The sequence below is a fragment of the Colossoma macropomum genome, unplaced genomic scaffold (genome assembly GCF_904425465.1).
Source record: "Colossoma macropomum unplaced genomic scaffold, Colossoma_macropomum, whole genome shotgun sequence".
In the NCBI taxonomy this organism is placed as follows: domain Eukaryota; kingdom Metazoa; phylum Chordata; class Actinopteri; order Characiformes; family Serrasalmidae; genus Colossoma; species Colossoma macropomum.
Genome location: NW_023494789.1, coordinates 35,982,373 through 36,006,221, shown reverse-complemented (window position 1 = coordinate 36,006,221; position 23,849 = coordinate 35,982,373). Strand labels below are relative to the sequence as shown.

The 23,849-nt window shown below is 37.4% G+C and overlaps 2 protein-coding genes across 7 annotated transcripts; one reads left to right on the top strand and one right to left on the bottom strand.

Annotated features, from left to right (window-relative positions):
• Positions 1 to 6,391: 6,391 nt before the first annotated feature.
• Positions 6,392 to 20,071, top strand: h6pd (hexose-6-phosphate dehydrogenase (glucose 1-dehydrogenase)). 6 transcript variants are annotated; one of them, XM_036571161.1, is made up of 7 exons: positions 10,895 to 11,007; positions 11,581 to 11,656; positions 11,766 to 11,860; positions 12,056 to 12,721; positions 12,816 to 12,933; positions 14,728 to 14,997; positions 15,491 to 16,827. In XM_036571161.1, exons 4-7 carry the CDS (start codon positions 12,074 to 12,076, stop codon positions 16,825 to 16,827), a joined length of 2,373 nt encoding a protein of 790 aa, XP_036427054.1. In that variant the 5' UTR covers positions 10,895 to 11,007; positions 11,581 to 11,656; positions 11,766 to 11,860; positions 12,056 to 12,073. The 6 variants fall into 6 exon arrangements, with proteins under 6 accessions (XP_036427055.1, XP_036427053.1, XP_036427052.1 ...); XM_036571163.1 differs by having other exon boundaries at positions 11,738 to 11,860; XM_036571159.1 differs by lacking the exon at positions 11,766 to 11,860 and having other exon boundaries at positions 10,893 to 11,007; positions 15,491 to 20,071.
• Positions 20,072 to 20,653: 582 nt separating this feature from the next.
• Positions 20,654 to 23,040, bottom strand: LOC118808464. The gene is made up of 7 exons (XM_036571154.1): positions 23,020 to 23,040; positions 22,772 to 22,894; positions 22,544 to 22,606; positions 22,330 to 22,409; positions 22,092 to 22,222; positions 21,243 to 21,309; positions 20,654 to 21,049 (listed from the first exon to the last, which is right to left on the bottom strand). The coding sequence occupies exons 2-7, from the start codon at positions 22,873 to 22,875 to the stop codon at positions 20,973 to 20,975; spliced, it is 522 nt and encodes a 173-aa protein (XP_036427047.1). The 5' UTR covers positions 22,876 to 22,894; positions 23,020 to 23,040; the 3' UTR covers positions 20,654 to 20,972.
• Between the last annotated feature and the right edge of the window lie 809 nt (positions 23,041 to 23,849).

Sequence of the window (23,849 nt, the reverse complement as noted above, 5' to 3'; positions counted from 1 at the left end):
ATTGGGGAACTATATATAAAAAGGCTTTGATTCCCATATAAAATTAAATGCCCTCAAATTAAAGCTTCATTAAAACCTCATAGTTGCTGTTTCATTTCAAATCTAATGTGCTGGAGAACAGAGCCAAAAAAACAGTATCCTGACACCCCTTCTAATTAGAGAGTTCTGCTACTGTAAAGTGCACACAGATGTTTAAGATGGAGTAGTTGAGTTGTGTTCTTTGGGTTGATGGAGTTCCAGTACCTTAACATTTGATTTCAGACAAAACAATAGATGAGCAGGTGTCTACAAACTTTTGGACATATAGTGTCAGTTGCCATTGTCTGTTTTAACTTATTTTCACTTAGAAAATCAACAGACTGCATTATAGAAGACACACACACAAAAGCACACAGGTATAGTTGTATGCAGTTTGTACACCCCTGGTCAAATTACATGTTTTGTTGATTTACTAAGTGAAAATAAGAAAACATGCTCTACAGAGAAACACACGTCTTCATGGTTTAATGCACAATGCACTGTTTATTTACTGAATTTAACATAGTGGAAAAAATGTGGCCTGTAGAAAGGTTTTGGCACATTTTACATTTTGTGTTTTATTTTTTCCCCAATATGTTAAACTCGCTAAATAAACAGTGCACTAAAATTTACAGAAAAAATGCCATATTTAGCTTTACTTCCTGTAGAAGATGTGTTAACTTATTTTCACTTAGAAAATCAACAGAATGTAATTTGAATGGGGTGTTTAAACTTTTGCATATGACTACATACAGATGAAAACAGATGCACACATTCAGCATTTTGTGAAGTTGAGAAAAACATGATGATCATATAATTTTATTGTAAATTTTACCTGGAATTCAGTAAACAAGCTACATTGCCGATAGCGTAATCTTTAACCAATGCTGCATTTTCTTTGGTTTGTTGAACCTGTTCTGGTTTTTAAGCAAGTTCCCTCTTATTATTAACACTTCCCTATTGTAACACATCGGATTCAACTAGTGAGAGAATTGTGAATTCCCTCATTAGTTAAATCTGAATATGAGGGCAAACAGTGAATGCAGTATGTGATGTACCTTTTTAAACTATTAAGAACCACAATTTTAGACTCTGAACAATAAAGCTGTACTTGTACATATTAAAGGGCCCATATCCTACATTTGCTTATATGTTTTTCTTTTCCCTGAGCTCCACGTTTTGTGTATGTTTATGTATGAAAATCACTTGTAATTTTTTTTTACATGATTATTTTCCAACTTTATCCCTTAGAACAGCAGGCTGTTTTTGTTATTTAAGACTGATACATGTAAATGATCTCTGTTCTGATTGGCTGCTCTGTTTTGTGCCTCAATAAAACAGCGGTCTGGAATGAAACATGCCCTATAACTTCAATGTGAAAGGGAAGAGTTACACTGCTGTAGGCTGATTAGGTGACTACACACTAGCATTCAAAAGTGTGGAATCATTTTTTCAACAACAACAATAATAATTATAAAATAATAAAACCAATTTGGCTGTAGACATGCATAGTAAAAAAATCTAATATGTGAGTCCTGTGCAGCTTCATGTTTCAAATATTTAGTATATTTAATAAATATACACACATATATATATATATATATATATATATATATATATATATATATATATATATATATTTTGACAAATTTTGCAGGTTCTGTTTATGAATAGGACTCGAGAATGAATGGTTTGAAGATGCAGTGTTGACACACTACACCAAGCTCTTTTATGAAATGAAAAGTGATATGGACCCTTTAAACAGGTGCTGAATTATACTCCACACTTAAAAAGCCTCAGGTTCAAACTGTAAAAGCAGTGCCTGGTAAACGTAACGTGTGCTGGTGAAGAGGTCCAATAAAGATGGCAGTACACATTCATATGCGCACGTTTGTGTATTCAGCTTGACTGAAATTCCACGCTCTAGCTGGAACAAAGGAGTAAAGGAAGGAAGGCGAGTGTCAGGGTGGCAGTAGGAAGAGGGGAGATTGGAGTGAGGGAAGAAGTGTGGGTGATCTTCAACACAATAGGCCTCCTGCTGCCCTGAGTAGTTGTCTTTAACACACTCTTTCTCTCACTCACAGCATACCGAGAGCTCTGGAGCTATGGCATGACAGTGACAGCTGGGCTATGCTTCTTTATATGCTCCTTTCTCTAACACAGAGTGTCCCAGAAACACTTGTCACACAAACAGGAACTCTGTCCTCTTGTTTACTGTTTACATCTCACTTTGACCTCAAATGATCTACATGGGAGGCCTTTTTCTGGAAACGCACAAACACAAAACTTGGCCCTGAACATCAGAAGCACAGAACTCCCCAAATTTGTTGACAAATTCAACCCAGAATTTCAGCCCAATGACAATACAATTTCAACGTCAACCTAGAAAACGAGACAGAAACACAAAACTAGAGATGTCATACTAATCCGACACTTCTTCTTTAAACATCACTAAGCTTTAAAATGAGCTATTTTTACTTCACGTAAAAGGGAATTCAACTGATTTTTGCAGAAGCCAGCATGAGTTTCACTATTAAAATGGCTTGACTACCACTGTTCCTCATCTACGTACCACTGAAACACTGATAATCATAATGGTGATCATGATGATGATGATGATGACAGCAGGTCAGTAGGTGTGTGTGTGGTGTCTGGACTTGTGGGTCCAGCTGTCACTGTAATTTTGCTTTATCACACACACACACTGCTTCAGAAACATCTGACACACAAACAGGAACTCTTGTTTATTGTTTACATCTCACTTTGCTTTTAAAAAGTATTCTGACCACGAGGCGTATTTAGTGTGGTCTAGCATGTACTGGAACATAGGCTAACATTTGGTATTTTAATATGGCAGATATTGTGCTTGTATACTAATAGTAATAAGTTTGCTAGCTTTGCATGTGTAATAAGTAGACAAGTAAACAGGCACATAAAAGCTACTGCTAAGCTAGCTAAGCTAAATCACAGAGACGAGCGCTTTATAAACACGAGAAAGTTTAAGCGTGACTTAAATGTGAGTTAAATGGCTGTATCATCATTAGGGCCGTCACCACTACTTAATTACATTTATGACCTGACTTAAATAACATTATTATTGAAAAAACGGACAGTTCTGGGTGAGCCACATTTGAAGCCGTTTTAAAATTCACACCTTTGACCACCTCACAGCAACTGTATTCTGTATTACAGCCCCAAATCTACAAGTTATTAACTGGAACTAGGCTGATCAGCTAGCTAACAGGCTAAACAACTCCATTAATATTACTTTAAATTCAAGTACTTGCTATATGATTAACTGTAAAACTGCAATATAAAAAAAAAGAATATGTCACTTCAACGTTTTACACACTTCAAATGCCTGTGTTATAGTTAGATCTGCCTTAAGTTGCATTAAACCTAGCATGGGAAAAGGGGCAACACCATTAATCATTTTCTTGCCCTCTTTCAGCAGGCCATGGTTACTTTGCATGGGATTTTTTTTTTTTGCCAAGTACCAGGTGTACAAGACATTTCTCTTGGTGCAGTTCTCAACATTAAAACTAAACAAAATTAAATCCAATAAATTTAGAGAAAGGTATACTAAATATAAACATAAAATAGGTAATAAACAAACAATCTGCAGGTAAAATGGTGGGAGATATGTACAGTTATTGTACAGTAATATATATAGTGTATATATATATATATATATATATATACACTATTGAACTACTGAACAGCAATCTAAATATTAATGTAATGTAGACTACAGTAGAGAAAAGTGGGAGAGGCACTTACCCAGAAGGATTATGACATGGTATATACAGTGGTTATGAACGTTACAGTATGTGTAATAAAGTGCATAATAAATGTGATAAAATGAATAAATGTGCAGCAGAGGGATGTAAGTGGGGTCCTTGTTTAATAAGACAATGGGTTGGGGAAAGAAGCTGTGGGGTACAGGTGCATAATCTAAAGGAACTACATTTTTGGCAGAATAATTGTTCATCTCTATTATTATTAATAATAACTTTCAAGGATCATTGAAAAATTGTGTATTTTATCATATTTTATGGAATTTTTAATGAAAAATGTAGAAACCACTGCATCATATTGAAAATAATCAATAAATCAATACTAGTGTATATGTAATAATATAGTGACAGTTTTTTATCATAACATTATTTATTTAAATGCTTGTTTCATTATAACTTTTTGCTTTAATTAAATTCTGATCATTTTTCTAAATTTCTGTGTAAGTAAATGGTCTAGATGTCATTCTGAGTGGTTTTACATGAAATACTCTGTTCTAGAGAAACTTACTGAGCCACAGTTGTTCACAGCAGTTCTGACAGAAACCAGACGACCAAAGCATTTAATGCCTTTAAAGCCCCTTCATAGAAAGTTATTACATGAAATAGTTAAAAAGATGCTGCCTGATGCCTGAGACATGTAGGTTCAATGGTCATTCTGGATAATAAATAAAATGGCTATATCTGCATTGTAGACATCACAAACCCTGGTTCCTATCACCATCACTGTAAAGAAATCAGAGTTTCTCTACTTTGCACCATTTCACATCAAACCACTCTGAATGACTTTGTTTACATCTCAATTACTGAATAATTCAGATTTGGTGGAATTCTTCTTTAGGTTTATTACCTGTGTCATTCTCATGGTTTACGGAAAGCAGCTTAAAAAGTGACATTCAGTCAGTATAAACACTGTTACAGACAGTATGGTGCTTTGAAGTAATTAAAAGCCCCATAAAACATACAGTTACATTAATAACTAGCTCGCAGGTCAAGTGTGGATCAGAAGGTAAGAACATAAGTGGGTCTTACCATGAAGAGCATGTTAATTAATAGTCATTTTAAAAATGTTGCACAGAGCCACTAGATGGCACAACCACGAGAACTGGTCTAAAATCACCCAATGCAAATTAGACTGATCAGCCAGTAACTGACAGTCTTCTGACCACAACCTCTAGAATGTCTCCCATTAATTTAGCAGTAAATGTAATTTTGCTATTATGATAAGATTCTGTGTTATAATCAACGTGAAACTATTATTTTACCTGGTTAGTTCATGTCCCTGGTCATATTAAGCACAATTCATCATACTATATCATTTTAATGACAAAATGGTTGTTTTCCCATAATCTGTGATCACTGTGTACCAGCAGGTGGGGAAAAATAATATTTTGTTTCACCTCCTCTGCCTGTCAACGAGTAAACAGGTCAGCTAGCTCAGAGACCACCTCTTATTTAAATAGTTTAAACCACACACACACTTTGTTTAAATTTCCATATAATTAAGTAATTAAGATGTAAAGTCATTCAGAGTGGTTTGATGTGAAATTCTCCATTCTAGAGAAACTCACCATGTCAGAATTTATAAAAGCTCCCTGACATATACTGCCTGATGTCTAACACATTGTTTTTGTGAGTTTTGTGATAAGGTTTTGGCTTAAAAAGTATTTTAATCTATTCATGGCAGAGGGGTACATGCAGGGCGTTGTAAGACAAAACAGTCTCCAAAGACTTATCAGATTTATGACTATTTTACCATCATCATTACATTTAAAAACTCGTGACTCGTGAAGACACGTGTAGGTTCACTCGTGGTTTTTGGATAGTAAATAAAATGGCTATGTTTGTGTTGTAGACATCATGACCCTTCCTTTTACCAGCACTGTAAGGAAACCAGAGTCTGTAAGTTTCTCTACAATGAACCATTTCACATCAAACCACTCTGAAATAATCTGTTTACAAGGATTGAGGTGTAAACTGAATTTAATGGGTGGAGTTCCCCTTTAAACTTAAATACTATATGCAGGTAATCTTAACAGCGCACTGCAAGAACAGTCTCTTAATCACAGTTTGAGGGTAGCTATTAATTTATTGGTTAGCATGTAACGCCTGCATGCATTTTCATCGGGAGTTTTTCACTATTAACACAGTTTTAAATAGGCCAGTGACATAATTTTAAGGGTCGCACAAGTAGAACAAAACAAATGAAGTAATTTGTTTGCTTAAGCCCCAATCAGGGATTTGTTGTCATTAAACAACACATTCTTTGGAAATTTTGAATTAAGCCGCTTTAATTAAGCCAAAATTGAATTGAACCGCAGTTTCTCAAAGTCTATTTTCTGTGGCCTAAGAACACTGTAAACAGTGCTAACCCGTTTAGAGCTGATTGACGTGCTTGGCTGCTGATTCTTACACTCAGCGCAGTCTATGAGCTACAAAGGCAGTGTACCCACAGCGCCCCCTCTCGGCGGAGCACTCACTCACGGCCTGTAAGCTCGCTTTGTTCCTCTGAAACGCTGTTGTGTAACAGCCCTCGTCCGCGCGCCCCCTCCGTAATTCTCAAAGCAAACACTGCGAAACACAAAGTGAACCGTGGTCGGTGTCACGTGACCGCAGGCGAGGAAGCGGCGCGCCTGTCCTCAGAACGGCGCTCGCGCTGCTGACACGTTCCACACCGCGCGCTGGAAAACAGGTGAGTTAGCGCGGAGGCTGAGTGCAGCTCTCTCTCTCTCTCTCTCACTCTCACTCACTCTTGCTGCACTTCTTCTTCTCATTTCGTCTGTTTAGCTGTATGTTCGCATCGCTGCGCACTCAATCCGAAACTAACTGACAGTGAAGTGCAAACAGGGCCAAATCATTCTAACTGGCTAATGGTGCTGCTGTCAGACCTGCTGAAGGGGGCTGAGGGGAGAGCAGTGGGGGGCTGGAGATGGCACTTTGCTGTTCATATACACTATTTACATGTCTGTCATAAACTACTGAGTGTACTAGCTGCCTTATATTCTAGCTATTCATGAGACCAAAGGAGGAAATATCGGAGCTCTGCTAGCTGACTGTACTCGATGTGCATGATGTATGGATGCTTCATTTAAAAGGTTTTGCAGAACTTTAGCTGGTTCTAAACTGAACCAGAGTTAATTCTTCAGCTAAGGCCTTGTTAAGATTGGTTGGGATGCCATTTAGAGGGCAACAGCTTGCTCTCGAAGATCAATAATGTCACAATGCACGTCAAATAAGATCCTGAAACTAAAACGATCCCACATAGATGTCACTGTCCGTCAAATGTATGCAATGAAAATGCTTTTTGGATACTTATGACTGGATTATTAGACTGAATGTTTTGGTGTGTGAACAGATTACATATTAATAGTAAACCGAATGTTCCAAAACATTAAATCATCAGATCAAATCATTAAAATAATTTAAAACATACATTTTTGGAACAAACTGGGCATTGGGTGCCCCTGGGCCTTCACCCATATGGTAGACTGCCTTAACATAGACTGCAAAAAACTTGAAACAGGGCAGAATTTGTTCGTACAATGTTGCTCTTTCTCCATTTAAAACAAAGATTTTATTTGACTTGAATATATTAACACTGCTTTGTATTATATGAAGTTAGAGCTGGGCGATATGGCCAAAAATGTTATCACGATAAACAAAATTCATATCGTTCGATATCGATATCGTGTTTTAAACTATCCTTTATGGTCTGAACATGACGAACACTCGCCAAACAGTGGAACATTTCACAAATCTGTCATGGGAGAGTGGGAGAAAGTGTCTGGTGAGCTGTTTTGCCAGCTGGAAAAGCATGGCTATTTTTGTAATAGTCATAATTTAAGAAAGAAAACAGGTTATTTTTAGCTGGTGCCGAGCGCTCGGCTACCCCACTACAAATGACATCACAGTATTCAAACACCAGCCAGCGACGACTGGATTTCTCTATACTATCATACTAGTTTAAGGGGTGAACCGCAAAATATCAACACCAGACAAACGGAGTCGTCCTTTTAGGTACGTTTAAACTGAAAGCAGTGCTTTTGTGTCGTGTTTGATCTACAGTATCATCAATTCTCCGTGCTGTGTGAGTGACTGTGCGCTGCTTCAAGTTAGCCAGCTGCTAAAAACAGCTAGCCTGGAAAGATAGCGCTCTCCCGCTCTCCAATGCCCCAGCTTCCTGAGTTTACTTTCGTATAAATCAGGCCTGTAATTTACATGAACCCACTTCTTTCTTTCACTTTCGTTGCTTGGGAATGCACTAATACTAAATTATGACTGTCCGAGAGCTGCAACAGCGCTGTAGTTGTGAGGATTGTGATTATGATTTAACGCTGCTAAAGCTGGTTACGATGTACAGAAAGAGGTGAGTTCACTGTAGGACAGTATAGTTACACCACTGATCTCGTCACTCACACTCGGTTACAGGAGAACAGATCGCCGGTCGCTCCACTCAAACAGGGAATGTATAACTCCGCGTTTCAGCCGTTGCTAAAGACTCATCTTACTCATGGCCCCCTCCCTCTCTAATCATGTCGAAAAACTCAGAAGTGCGCCCTCTCCTGGCAACAGCAGAGTACTGTCGCTTTCCTTGCAGTAGAAAACACCACGAAGGCTTTCGCTGAACGTGGAAGTGTGAGAATGGTGTATTATATCGAACATTTATCGAACATGTCGTATCGCTCTATCGTGGAAAAGTTATATCGCGATAATTATCGTTATTGTTTTATCGTCCAGCCCTAATATGAAGTAAACGTTTTAAGTAGAAAAAAGACACCCTTTATTCCAGTGTAAAGCATCAATTAAATTACACAGTCCATATGTCATATATGCAGCCTGGCAGGTCTTCTTTCATGCACTGAGAGGTGCTCTGATGTTGCCTATCGTGGCACTAGGGGTAGAAGATATAGCAAAAACATATGACAAAAGTATATGATAAAAATATAATATCATAGTATTTTAATAAATTTGCACAAAACACAGTATGGCATGATATTTTTCAGACTGAATGCACCAGCAGCGCCACATTCAGAATCTGCAAGTCCATTGATTTTTATTCAGTGTTTCACAAACTGCGCTGCAGTAGTTTAACAAAACCAATTATGCTCTCTTTGTAATGAAACGTGCAGTTTGTCAGTGTTCTTAAAGTACTGATGTTATACACAATGTGATCAAAAGAGCATGTTGTGACATATTGTGACGTAATATTTTATGATAAAAATCGTAATACTGCCCAGGCCTAGATGGTACTAATAAGAATGTAAGAATTTGGGACTTCTTGAGGTGTTTTTTCCTTATAGTTTCAGTTCATTATGTTTTGACAGGTATCTGCCTTCATTAGTTTTGATTCACTGTAAAACCTATTATCATCCATCAGATATGATAGGCGGCTTGACTCAGAGCAGTAAACCCTACCTCCTAACACCTTGGGCTGTCATGATCATGAAATTCTAGCTGTAAATGAATTGCCACATACGTAATTGTGATTAGCAATTTGATTGTCTTTTCTGTTGAATACAACCAAGTACAAGTCAAAAATGGCCTAATTGGCTGATTAGCTGTCTTGTTTCTTAGCAGTCTTAGTTGCTCCCAACTGACCACAAACACAACTTGGACTCAAATAAACAAACATGGCTCCCTGCTGTCATCTAAAGCTGCGTTAGAGGGTTTGTTGGTTTTATAAGACCCACAGCGTCCCTCAATAAATGCTTTTCTTCCTTTTTTTTTAACATTTATTTGCCTCAGTCTATCTTTAGATGACAGTGAGGAGTAACATTTGTTTATTTGAGCTGTGAGTTGTGTTTTTGGTCAGTTGGGAGCTACTAAGACAGCTGGGAGACAAGATTGCTAATCAGCCAGTTCGGCCACTTTTGCCTTGTACTTTGATAGATTGCAATCCAAAAGAAAAAGACAATTAAATTGTTACTTGGAATTATTTATATGATCATGTCTGGCCTAGGTGTTAGATGGTGAGTTAAGCCACCTTCTATCACATATGATGCATGTTAATAACAAGTTTTAAAAGGAAATCAAAACTAATGATAGCAGATACCTGTCAAATCAAGATGAACTGAAACTATGAGGAAAGAACACCTCTAAAAACAAGACGAGAAGGCCCAAAACATGCTTTTCTGAGCATATCATGAATATCGTCAGTACTTAAAGAACACTGTCCAGCTGCATGTTTCATTACAAAGAGAGCAAACTAAGTCTTGTTTAATTTGATTTTGTGTACCTGGTCAGTGTATAAGTACTTTTCTGCTTTCCTTTTTAAAAGAAAAATGATGAAAATGCACTCAATTCAGATTCTGTTTGTTGCAGTGTAAATATAAAAATGTGAATGCGAACAACTGTGGTAAATAATTACACTCAACTTAAATAATTGTGAATAAGTGATTATGTAATAACTGTCACAGGCCTACTAACATCTCTGTGGTATTTGTTTTGCCGTACTAAAGGAATGTCTGAAACGGCCTCGTCATACCACAAAACTGGAGGATCATTTCCAGTTAGATACTGTTGTTGGGAAATTCCCCACTTTTTCTGCACATATTTTACCAATGAATGTTCACATTCACATTATTATTTATTTAAGCTTAACCTTATAGTTGCTTAAAAGTGTTTGATGTACTTAGTGATCTTGTCAGATCACTTAGAGCAACCAAAACATCCAAAAATCATATTTGAGCTTAATGTGACTATTCTTACTAAATTCATTATACTCTAGAAGTATTGTACAGTGCACATTTCTTTATTTAATCTATCATAGTTATGGAATTCATACATTTTCAGAAGAGATATATATGGAGAGAATGTGAGATACACTTGTGTACACATTGTATGACCTTATATCGGCCCTGCTGATGCAGAACTGCTTCCAGTTGCTACTTATTACATGTTACTTTACCGTAACTGACACTGTTTGTCTTATATTTTGGTCATTGACTTAACCTTGTTTATGTGGGCTCACCCTCTCACAGAGATGTTCATCATTAACCAGAGGTTCTTCTTCTTTGGCCTACATGATACTGATAATGAAATCCAGATAGCCTGTAAGATTAGCCAACCAGTGTTGAGTACGTTAGATGACCAAAGTACTTAGTAAAACTGCCAGGAAACTGAAAAAAATCCAGGGTACTGTGAAACTTGTGGCAAAGGGGTCCTGGGTGAAAAGACGGTATTTAGGAAATAAAAGGTAATTATTGGTAATTGTTTGCATTGCAGCTGCTAATATTTAAAAGTTGCAATCAGGGCTTTAACCTGCACCATTGATTACATCACCAACTGATTCATTCATTATTGTCATTAGAGTAAAAACTCCTGTATGTGCTACTTCAGTTTGCAGTCTTCCATGCTTATGCCTGTCTGTGTTCTTGGCAATGCAAAAGGCTAGTCTAATTGGAGAGACTAGCCAAAGTAGAGCAGCATTTGTTTGTGGAAGGTGTTAACCAAGTTGTCAGCTGAAACATAATTTAAGGAATTCAATTTCACCAAGTGAGCTAGCAGTGCTGCGGACCACAGCGCATTGCTCTCATGTATGTATGTATGTACAGTTGAATGTGAAAGTTTAATTTAATTTTATTTATTTATTGTTGATTTTATAAGTGAAAATATGTTAACTTCTGCACTTGCCATTTAGCAAAGAAAATGTGTACTTATTTTCACTTAAAAAGGCAAAAAGCATGTAATTTGACTTGAGGTGTTCAAACATTTGTATAGGACTGCATGTATTTATGTATTTATCTATCCTTTTCTCGACTCATTGTAGATAAGAGGAGCACTGCATGATATTATCTAAACAAGCTTCCAATCTACTACACAGGTCCTGGGTAATCGTTTTGACGGTTAGTTGCTGGGGTGCTTTGTCACCCTCTGAATATCATTTTTCTGACCACTTTAGTTAAAAAGACAACTGTCAAAATTAGTTCGTTGGCCTCCTGTTTCCTGTTTTAGGCTGATTTCCTGCATTCGATGAGATTTCAGTTTCATCACTAATGTACATACAGTGAGTCAGGAGGTACCTTTGGTGAAGGGCTATTTCAAATTCAGTAAGTTCCCACTTCAAGTAAGCGGGATCGAGGATACTGTAAATATTAATTCGGGACTAAAATATCTTTGTTTTTTTTGTTGTTTAGCACAACATATAATTTCTACATGCAACTTTAATTTTTCAGACTGTTTTGTATTTTTCCTGACAGACCTGCAGCATTTGTATTTGACAATTCTCTTTCATTTTTATACAGCTGGAGTTTGCTACCAGCATGTGGAGGATAACGTGGTGCTTACTACTACTGGCCACTACTTGCTGGCAGAGAGGCTACACCAAAGAGGGTGAGAATCCCCCCAGCCCCGGACATGTGTCTGTGGTCATTGTGGGTGGCACAGGAGACCTGGCCAAAAAATATCTTTGGCAAGGATTTTTCCATCTTTATTCCACTCAGGTCGGCAAAGGCTACACCTTCTCATTCTATGGAGGGGGGCTTTCTCCAGACGATAAGGGGACTGCGCTGCTCTTTGAAATCCTGAAGGAGCTGAAGTGCCCATCAGAGCTCACTGCAGAGCGCTGTGCACTGGTTAAAGAGCAGTTCCTGCGACTTTCGCAGTACCTCCAGCTCAAGACTGTGGAGGACTATGAGAAGCTCAGTCAGCAGATCCAGCAGCAGTTGAAGCAGGAGGGCATGGTAGAGGCCGGTAGGCTGTTTTACATGTCTGTCCCTGCCTTCGCCTACGCAGACATCGCAGCGAAGATCAACAGCACCTGTCGGCCTCCTGCTGGCACATGGCTCAGGGTTGTCCTGGAGAAGCCGTTTGGCCATGATTTTGGAAGCGCCCAGCTTCTCGCCACACAACTGGCCAGTTTTCTTAAAGAGGAGGAGATGTTCAGGATTGATCATTACTTGGGGAAAGAGGTGATGGCACAGATGTTCTAGATAAGCCTAAAGGTTATAAAGTAAGAATGTAAGGAAGATTTTATTGTGATAAATGTTTCTCTGTACTCCACAGGTTGTCTCCCAGATTCTGGCCTTCAGAAAAAAGAATAATAATCTTTTAGAGCCGATTTGGAACAAGCACCACATTGAGAGAATAGAGATTGTGCTGAAGGAAACACTAGACTGCAAAGGTAAAAGTTGTGTCATACACACAGGATAACACTGCCAATAGATGATTTCATACATTAAAACTGCAGAACTGTTACATTTACACTACCATTCAAAAGTCTGGAATCACTTTTTTTCAGTTATATACAACCACCTTGTTGAAGATGCATAAAAATTATTCTGTGGTGTTATTACTCCTCATCATTATAGGTTTCTAATTTGTAGGAAAATGAAATGTTAGTGGTGACATTAATGATGATCATAGCTGTAGTTTATTCAGTAATAACTGAGAAAGCTGCATAACACTAAGAATGAAGTTATTAGAAAAATTAAAGGGGAGTTCCACCAATTTTTTCAATTTTTTTGTATAGATCAACAGTTAGGATTTAAGTCATTTCGAGCAGTTTGATGTGAAGTGGTTTATTGTAGAGAGACCTACCAGCTCAGGAGCCAGGGGTTCTGGTATCTACAGCACAAATGTAGACATAATATTTGCTATCCAGAACCACCAGTGAACCTAATTGTGTCTCCTAAGTTTTTATATGTAATGTTAATAATGGTAAAATTGTGAGAACTTTTTTTTTCTTTGGGGACTAATTTTCCTTACAACACCCTACATGCTCTTCTCTGCCTAAAAGATATGTTTCAAGCTAAAATTTCATTTCACAACATAATGTCTCAAACATCAGGCAAACAATGTCTCAAACATCAGGCATTGTATTCATAATCATTTTATAACTTTCTGTAATAACTTGCTGTGAATGAGCTTTTAGAGGTACATGTCTGGTTCCTATCACCACCACTCTGAACAATTCTGACTCAATAAGTTTCTCTAGAACAGAGCATTTCACAGTAACCACTCTGAATGACTTTGTTTACATCGGTTAATTATTCAGAAATTTAGAAAAATTGGTGGAGTTCCCTTTTCACATCCAGAATACCTCAAATTTGAAAAGTGATCAACTCTGGAGGCAGATAATGCATTAAGTTTACAACATATCATAAAATAACTTCTTGATGAGCCCAAAAGACTTAAAATATCTTCTGGGTACTCATATATCAACAATGCGTACACACATTTTTATGCATAGAATGTGATTCATATATTTTTTTTCTTGTGCTTGAGAAGATGCATGTATTTTTAGCCATGCACCTCCAGAAACTCAGAGTGGTAGAGAAGTGCAGTGTGTTTTGGGTAATCACAAAAACACATTGTTTGAAGCTTGGCACGTGATTTGTATTAGGCATTTTAGCTTTTAATCCAAAATGTTTTGATATCAGAAAAATAAAATGTAAAAAATGGAATTCTGGCATTCAAAATTAAATTGTTATTTATAGATATTATTTTCTGGCAAGTAAAATTCAATTAACACTTGTAATAACATATGGCTCATTCGTTTTAATGGGAGAAACAATTTTTGACACAATTTAACAGTAGCTGGTATTTTCAAATAATGTAAAAATGGAAATACAAGGTTTACTTCTGAGAGCAATGATAAGCTTCATACGCTAAGGAGCGCTTTAAAAAAGATGTTGTTTACTATGTATAGCTATGTAGGGGTGTTTCTTTATGTAAGTGATTTTGCTCGTGCACTAGCACTAGAGCAGTGTAGGATAGTATTTACAGTATTTCAATCGATGCTGTATAAGTCATCATTGAATAATATAACAGCAATTATTATGAAATGTTATTTAAAAATTTTAAATGGCAGTGTTAATTGTGATTTCTTTCATATTAAATGCTACAGTGATTTCAAACCTAGTCAAACACTTACAGACACCTTGGACAATGCGTTTCTTTGCTCTGGTATTTACAGGCCGGATTCAGTTTTATGACCAGTACGGGGTCATCAGAGACGTGCTCCAGAATCACCTTACGGAAGTCCTGACCCTTTTAATGATGAGCGTACCTGCTAATCTTTCCAGCAGTGAAGAAGTCCTAAAGAACAAGCTACAGGTTTTCAGCACCCTTGAGCATCTTGAGAGTAAAAGTGTGGTTATAGGTCAATACCAGAGCTACACTGAAGAGGTTCAGGAGGAGCTTAATAAAACAAAGGATTATTTCAGCCTAACCCCTACTTTTGCTGGTGAGTTTATGGCTTTTCTTTGCTGCATTTAGACTCTTACAGAATAAAAATACAAACTCCACACTCTACAACAAGCACAAATAGGTCTTTACTACGCTCAATTTATTTAAGTTGTTTTATTTTTTTTTATTATTTTTAGCACCTACATGTTTTGCATCTGTAGACCTAGAAATACTGCTCACTGTTGACTGGTCAACCACAATCATCACACAATTGTTATGCATTGTCACTTAATGCCAAAATCAGTTGTCTGTTACTCTTCACATAGAACAAACGCTGATTAAAAGGCAAATCAGAAAGTTCACTGTTCTATTTTGCAATGGGAAGCAGACACAGGAACTTGATCAGGGTACGGATAGTTTTGGGTACAGATTTGTAACCATACCATGCTGTATGACACTGCCTGGTGGAAAATGCTTTTATTTTAGTCATACAGTTATATTGACAATGTCTGTAAATTCCAAGGATGACTGTGACATTCTTGTGTTCCCAGGTGTCGTCATTTTTGCTGACAGTCCCCAGTATGATGGCATTCCCATATTTATGACCTCAGGTAAGATGCTTGACGAACGGGTTGGGTACGCTCGGATTCTTTTCAAAAACGACATATTTTGCGTTCAGGACTACGACAATGTGAACTGCAGGCCCAGACAAATTGTGTTCTATCTGGGTCATGGAGCCCTGGAATATCCAGCAATTCTCGTCAGCAAAAATTTGTTCAAGCCGTCTCTGGTGAACAGTGGTTGGAAAGAAGTTACTGAGCATAAAGATGTGAATGTGCTGGGGTTACCGCTCTCCGACTATTATATCCAGACCCCAGTTGTGCCCAAAGAGGCTTATTATGAGCTAATTTCTAAAATCTTCCATGGACGTAAGGACAGCTTTATCAGTACTGAGAACCTCCTGGCCTCATGGGCTTTCTGGACACCACTGTTGGACAGCCTGGTTAGGGCCTATCCTCGGCCATATCCGGGTAGTGTCGCCAATGGTGACCTGCTGAACTTCGAGCTGCGTGGTCGAGAGGCTGCTTTTGTTAACGAGGCGGTGGTGAATGTGATCCAGCAAGGCCAAGACGAGAACTTCCAGGTCATGCAAGGGAAGTACCGTGGTGTTGACATGGTGTCAGCCTGGGCAAAGGAGCTGGTGGAGCGCTTAGCCTCTGACCTACAAAGCGCGGCAGAAGAGGCCATACGCGATGAAGGTCAGTTCCATCTGGCATTGTCAGGTGGATCTAGTCCTATTGCACTGTTTCTTCAGCTGGCTCTGCACCAGTATACCTTCCCATGGAGTCACACTCATGTGTGGCTAGCGGATGAGCGCTGTGTGCCGCCCACTGAGGCGGGCTCCAACTTCCGCACCATTCATGATCAGCTGCTTCAGCATGTACGCATTCCATACTTCAACATTCACCCCATGCCAGTGCTGCTCAACCAACGCTTATGCGTTGAGGAAGATGGAGGAGCTATCCTCTATGAGAATGAGATCAACCAGCTAGTCAACGCTTCCAGCTTCCACTATATACTGCTTGGTGTAGGTGAGGACGGCCACACTGCCTCACTGTTTCAAGATAGTAAGCTTGACGAGAGCGGGGAAAGGCTTGTAACCCTTACAGAAAGTCCCAGCAAACCCCACCAACGAATGAGCCTTACATTCACTGCCATCAACAAAGCTCGCAAGGTGGGGGTTCTATTAATGGGCAAGAGAAAGCATGAGCTTGTCACTCAACTCAGCCGAATTAAAGGCGAATCAGCCAAGTATCCAATCACAAAAGTCCAACCAACGAATGGCAATCTAATCTGGTATTTAGACTATGATGCACTTTTAGGGTAATAATCAGTTTAAAATGTAAGAGATCTAAGAACTCTTGCACTCTTATGTATTCTAACCAGAGTTCAATTCAAAACATAGCTGTTGGAACAAAACCTTGTATCTCCATTTTTGTCACATAATTTGAAAATGCCAGCTGCCCTGTGTTAAAGTTCCACAATGAAATAAATGCAGCAATGAAATGAGAAAAAAAAATGATCTTCCATCCAAAGTTAAGATTTTTCCTTCCCCTGTGAAGTTAGTTTTGGAGATATAAGGTTTTGTTGCAACAGCGACAACATGCTGTATGAAAACCACAGAGGCGTTATGCCTACAGGATTGCTGGAATTAATTGAGTACTTCAAATCTGAAATTGTTTGCATAGTTGTGAATGTTTTTGTATGAGGAAGAGTTAAATTTTTTAAATGTTGCACTTAATTGTATGTGGTCTTATTGCTTTTGGATGACTGTACAGTGTGTCCTGTATTTGGATAATACAGGACAGACTGTGTGATGCAGCAAATCATACTGGGTCTCACAGTCTGCAAACTCAGAAACCCTAGTAAACAGTGATTTCAGGGGTGCTCTGATGTAATTGTTTTAGTAATACTGTGCTAATTATAAAAGGACTTTATTGGCTCCTCATAATTATGATGTAGGTGCATATATTGGAGCGTAAGTATAATTCTAACTATCCAATAAAGATCATGATAATTATAGTTATGATTGATATCAATATGAGTAGCTAATTCCAAAACCAACTAGTTTGACGTTTAATTGGGGACATTAGCCAGAGCACATTATTAATTTGCAATGGTTTAGTAGAACTGTAGTAAGGACCACTGGGAATTATCTTTCAGATGATTTATAAATACGTTTCTGCCCGTGATAGAGATCAGGAATGATTTTTCTGTTTAACCCCTGGATATTAGATGCATTACATACATTTTTTAGCGTTTGGATGCAAGGGGAAATAATTGTTGGACACTGTGAATATAAATATTGAAATTAAGTGAACTGAATGGTTAATTCTTTCCTGCACTTTCTCTAATTAATCATATTTAAACATATATAAACCAAACTTATCTCCAAACTTATGAAGCTGTTTTGATCAGTTCAGTGTGTAACTAGCTTCTGGACTTAATCAGAGAAAAATAAAACCTCATTAGTGTTACAAACCTAAAGTTTCAAATAATTGCATCTTCAGCATTACAGGAACACCGTGTGCACAAAGCTTATCAGTGTAGGAGTGCAGATTTGTCAGTAAAGTCAAAGTAAAGAAGAGATGAACCTGATCTTAAATCAGCTACTCTGAGACTATTCATGAATACGGACCCAGACCTGTTAACTTGTGCCCATAGCCTCTAGAAAGACTTGCTTTCCAAATGCAGATTAAAAGTCAGTTCTGCTTTTATACTTTTACTGTATATATTCAACCGTATTGTTTTAATAATATTAGGACAGGCTATACATTTCAGGCTTTTACCACTTCTGTCATTTCCCTGCTATAACACCACCGAGATAATTGTGTGGGATGTGCTGGTTATACCTGTCACAAAGTGTGCACATAAATGCCTTATGATCTCATCACGTTAGGAGGCAAAACAATAACCCATAATATTAAACTTTCAAGAGAAAACTGAAAATCTGTTTGGAAGGCTAGCTCTTAAAGCTGCAATCCCAATCAGTAATTACTTCAAGTTTACTGAAGGTGCACATATAAATATATACAATACTAGTTAAAAGTTTGGACACACCTATTGGAATGTACATTTGTTATAATCATAAACGCATTTTGATCTAAGTGATTATGCTCAAATACAAATAGTGAAGTCGATGCCTATGCATTAGGGCTGGGCAATATGACAATATATGTTGTCATCAATACTACTTTCTAAAAGCATTCAAAGAAGACAGAAGATAGTTTGATTTGTTTAAAGCTTTTTGGTCACTGCATAATTCCATATGTGTAATTTCATAGTTTTGATGTCTTCAAAATTGTTCTAAAGATGTGGAAAATAGTAGAATTGAGGAAAACCCCTCTATAAGTAGGTGTGTCCAAACCTTTGACTAGGACTGTCTATAGTTCTCATAACCAAAAACTGGCTTTCCAATTGCATGATTCCTGACCGGGCTTTGAAGTTTCCAAACATGCACACAATGCAACACACCGAGCCAGCGCAAGCAACTCATACCTCAGAAAGAAGTGCCTTATTGTTATTATCTGTGTACCATCTGTGAATCATGGTCCAAATAACAGCACAAATGCCTTATATTTACTCAAAGAGAAATTCCTCAGCTCATTCTAAATTCTTACAAACATTCACTGAAAATACACTAGTGACCATGTCCGAAAAAAGATCTGATCTATTATCACAAATTTTCCAAAAATTATCAGTTGCTTTTTGGAAACAAAAGAGTTTGGTGTAGTATGTAACACTGTTAAAGTTTCAAAATGTACCATTCAGTCCCCAGCCCATACAGTCTGAATTCATTGTTTTTGTGATGTCATGAAAACCAATATGTGTGTATGCCTAGTCCTTCAGAATACAGCAGTTTAAACACGGCAGTCTAAAAGGCATAGTAACAGCCTTAATTCTAAGAGATGAAGAGAGTTTGGTCAGTTAAAAGTGAATTAGAAGTTGTATTAGTGACTACATAAATCTACACAAATGTCTTAAGTCAACCTCAGGGAACAAAATTAAAATCAAGAGAAATGTTGGATATGCACGCTTCAGTCTCGGATGTATCATGATGTGTATTTTTAAATATTATAGTGTTATTCATTTGTCAGCGATGTGTGGTCCCTTTTCTCAGGTACAGTCACTTTTCTGACACCATTGGCAAATGGGGCACTGGGGTAGAATTTACTCTTGATTGAACATAGCTTAAGTAGACAACATACTGTATACAGTACTGTAAAGGTAAAACAATATTGTCTCAGCAGTTTCCATTTTTATATCAGTTTTGAGATTCTGTAGTAAAGAATGTCTAAATGTTTTGGTTCAGATGATACATGAACTGGTATTCTGTACATTGCCAGTGTATTTGATTTTACTGCCTTCTGTATATTTGGCTTATTTGATTTTGAATGGCTAATTGTATTTCATGGGTTCCAGTTTTCTTTTCTTTATCATCATATGTGAAATGTGATACACATTCCTTCACTGTATGCTGCTCATGGAACAGAGAGCATTTGAGTTATGACCAACAACATATCTGAGTTTTATCAAAGAGCGAAATAAAGTTTTCATATGAATGAGTGAAACCTTGATTTATTGTGCATTATTATATACAGTGCAACAGTCCTAGTGTGTTATTATTAAAAATATCTTTTTTTCTTGGCAGTAAGTATGTTTTTGCCAGTAAATACACTATATAACATTAGAATAAATATAAACAAACACTTGGAAATGTAACAAGTAAAAAAAAATATGAATAGTTAGAAGAAATAGATAAACCAGACTTGGATGGGAACTGTAAATACTGGGCTTCTTTGAAGAGAGGTTTGGAAATAGTTATGGTACAGTGACACACATCAAATCACAATTAATTGTTTATTTGTATTTGTTATAATGCTAGTTTTTTTTAGACAAATGAATGCTTACTGCCCAGATTAATCACTTTGCGTATCAAAAATTCTTAAATTCTTTTGCACAGTACTGTATGTCTTTCAAAAAGGTTCCAGCTTTTTAAAGGGTAGGGTGCTGTATTACCAATTTGCAGATTTGACCTAGTCCAGCGCCATACGTGTTAAAATTGCATTACTATGCCTTTAGTATGCAAAAGAACAGATTTTTTTCTGTGTAAATATTTTTATTATTGATAATGTACATTGAATGAACACAGAGACAGAGTACCAATGGAGTACCCCATTCTTCAGGCTAATACCTCTGCTTTAAAGACGGTTTTTCAAGGGGCGGTCTGCTGGTCAGTCCAGTTACTCAAGAACTGAATGGATTAACTGCTGCCGAATGACTATGGATGGCATTTCACTTTTACTCCCTTTTTGTAAGACCAAGACTGTAATGAAATATCCATGGTAATAGGATCTAACCAAGCTCAACTCAAAGACCAGCTCAAAGACCAGATGGAAATTCAGGCTTTGGCACAGGAAGGGTCTGAATAATAGATGGGTTCGCACACAGCAGAGAGGCTCACACAGCAGCTTAAAGAGACGCATCTCTGAACCAGTTTGGACACATTCTGTGGATCATCCAAAGGCACCCTCTTATCACGAAGAACACTGGGTAGAGATGTGTGCAAAATTTACATTAGTTAGCATTTCTTATTCTTTTTCAAATGTTATTTGTTTCTAGCGGGTGTTGAGGTACTCAGACAATAATGCATCGCAGTTCAGTTCAGTGATATTTCCCTAGATATTGTCTGTTAATGAATTTAGTGGGTTGAATGAGAGTGTACTGACTGAAGAAGTTTACCTGTAGAGAGGACACAAGTCCATGAAAGTACCAGTGAAAAGAGATACAGCTCTGGTGTGGTATTTGCCTAGAAAGACAATAAAATCATCATCAGTAATGCCATTACACAGTTCTGAGACACCTGCTTCAAATTACAAAAAGAAACATAGTACATACAAGATGTCAATGTCCTGTCAAAACGGCCATTATACACAAGTTATTCATTTTGCCATGTCAGGTGAAAAAAACAGAAACCAACAAAGGTCACACAGAAGCCTCAACCACTAAATATGTCCATTTTTGTATTTAGTTTGTCCATCATTTCCCTTTATTACAGCTTCCATTCTTTTTAGAACACTTGCTTTATGTCTTCAAATGATTTTGCAGGGATATTTTTTTCACGTTTCCCTTCCAAAAGTTTCAGTCTTAGAAGTTACATTTTCATGATCCAGGTAATCCCAAACACTCTCTATGATGTTGAGGCCTGAGCTCTGGGGAGGCCAGTCCATTGTTCTGAGAACACCAGCAGTTCTGCACAGTTGTAAATCCTTTCAGACCCATAGTGTTGGGTTGTCTTCTCACAGTGGAAGGATGGACAGAACTGTTTATCTGATGGTGACAGTTTTGTCTGCCCGGTCTTGCATGGTTGTTAAGAGTCCCATTTTCTCTGCATCATTTAATCATTTTCTGAAGTTTTGTATACTTCTGTGTTTATACTTATTTTCCTTTTGACTCTCTCCTTCCTTATACATGGTAATTATCTTATATGTAATCTCCCCAGGGATATCTCCTCAAACATTAATAACTTGGGGGGGGTAGTCTAACTTTTGCACAATACTGTATATTATGACATATGGGTTGCACACTTACACACTGGGGAGCACTGTGGGTCAGAATGATGGTACAAAGTCCCTGGGTGAATGAGAGCACTCCAAATGTGTGGTAAGCCGCTCTGATACTTTTGGGCACTGGGTCAGTGAGAGTAAGCGTCACTGCTAAGCCTACAGCAGAGTGAGAAAAGGTGACATAGGGTGTTAGTAAAGCAGAAGAAGAACATAATGAATGTGTCTAATAATTTGTATTGTGTTGAGGTAAAAGCCAAAGACACCTGTAGCCATGAAGGAGAACACAATGATGGCTATGAGATTGTTCAAAAGTGGCTTTTCACAGTAGCGCGTGGACTTTGGCCTGGAAAGATATAATGTTAATTCAGTCACAAGATAATCTGCACAAATATTGGTTTCAACTTATCTCTATATTATCTTCAGCAGCCAAAAAGAGTAAATCAGACAACTAAACATGAAAAAAGCTGTTAAACTTGCCTTGTCAAAATGTAGATCTGTGGCGTCAGACAGAGCACTACAAAGATGAAAAGAACTATCTGACTGGAAGACAAGACATAGGAGTGTAAGGGATTTCACAATGTCTGTAGGCCAACATGAACAAGACCACACAGACACAGCAATTCACTGAGCATGATGCTTCACTTCTTATCTCTTCTGAAATACATAAAAAAAATTGTTCCACTCCGGTCCAGATAAGGAACTTACAATTTCATCCTCTGGTCTCGTGGAAGCCATCTGCTGGTCTGATAAGCAGCATGAACCAAGAAGTGATGAAACATCGTCTTCTTGAAGTCAGCCAGGCAGAGCATGCAGTAGGCTCCTGTTTGTCTTTTCAAATGAAGAAGAGTCAATTATTTGCTCTTATTTGTAGTAATATTCTTGAATTTTTATGACGTGCACATTAAAGAAGCAAATTCATTCTAGAAGGATAAATGAAAAGTGATGAAACTCACCAGAAGGTGCTGGTCTCGTTTGTATTGAGCTTCAGGTAGAATAAAAGGGGCTGAGGAATGGGCCATTTCACATAAGTAATGCAGATTGCACCCCCCTGTGGTTGAACTGAGCATCACTGGAAATTTAAGAAGAAAAACAGTTTAGACTGTCAAAATGTGCCATTTCAATAGTAATTTCCTTTCAACATGTTTGGATGTTAATCACCTTAGACAGCTAAAATATTCCATCAAAAAGAAATTGGAGATAAACTGATCTTATGATGATCAGATATGATGTGATTTAGCTAATATTATTTGTAGCCTGTTTTTAAACTTATTGTCATTAGTCACTTGTTCTTAGGAAGAGAATTTTGTTTACTGAAAGAATATTCAGAGCAAAATTTCTCTGTCCCTTTTCAGACAGTACTGTTTTTAACTTTAATTGGTGTATTATGGTGTATTACTACATTGACCAGTGATGTATTAATAACAACATAATCAGAATAATATGTTAAACATTGCAAAAAGTAATGCATTAAATTGATTAAAACGTACTTAATTTTAGCATTAATACATTTTATTTTATTTTATTTCAAGCTATTTTTCAGGGATAAGTGTGTTGATATAAGTATAAAAGATTCATCCAATTTCAAAATGATTTATTTCACTTGTAAATCATTACAGATCAGTGCAGTAAATTGTGAATTATTTCAGTGAGCATAAAGTTTATTATGTAATTTTTTAAAAAAGTGCTCAGTATGAACCTCCTCCAGCTGTACGGACATCATCAACACGATAGTCAAATTCATCCTATACTCGATTGAGCATGTCTGGTGTCACTGTACTCACAG

Excerpts from the sequence above, each read along its gene's own strand:
- LOC118808464 (XM_036571154.1), bottom strand. The coding sequence starts at position 22,875 with ATGCTCTGCCTGGCTGACTTCAAGAAGACGATGTTTCATCACTTCTTG. Across the intron at positions 22,607-22,771 it reads CGAGACCAGAGGATGAAATT|TCAGATAGTTCTTTTCATCT; the intron begins GTAAGTTCCTTA and ends CTTGTCTTCCAG. Across the intron at positions 22,410-22,543 it reads CAGATCTACATTTTGACAAG|GCCAAAGTCCACGCGCTACT; the intron begins GCAAGTTTAACA and ends ATATCTTTCCAG.
- h6pd (XM_036571159.1), top strand. The coding sequence starts at position 11,597 with ATGATATTATCTAAACAAGCTTCCAATCTACTACACAGGTCCTGGGTA. Across the intron at positions 11,657-12,055 it reads CCTGGGTAATCGTTTTGACG|CTGGAGTTTGCTACCAGCAT; the intron begins GTTAGTTGCTGG and ends ATTTTTATACAG. Across the intron at positions 12,934-14,727 it reads GGAAACACTAGACTGCAAAG|GCCGGATTCAGTTTTATGAC; the intron begins GTAAAAGTTGTG and ends TGGTATTTACAG.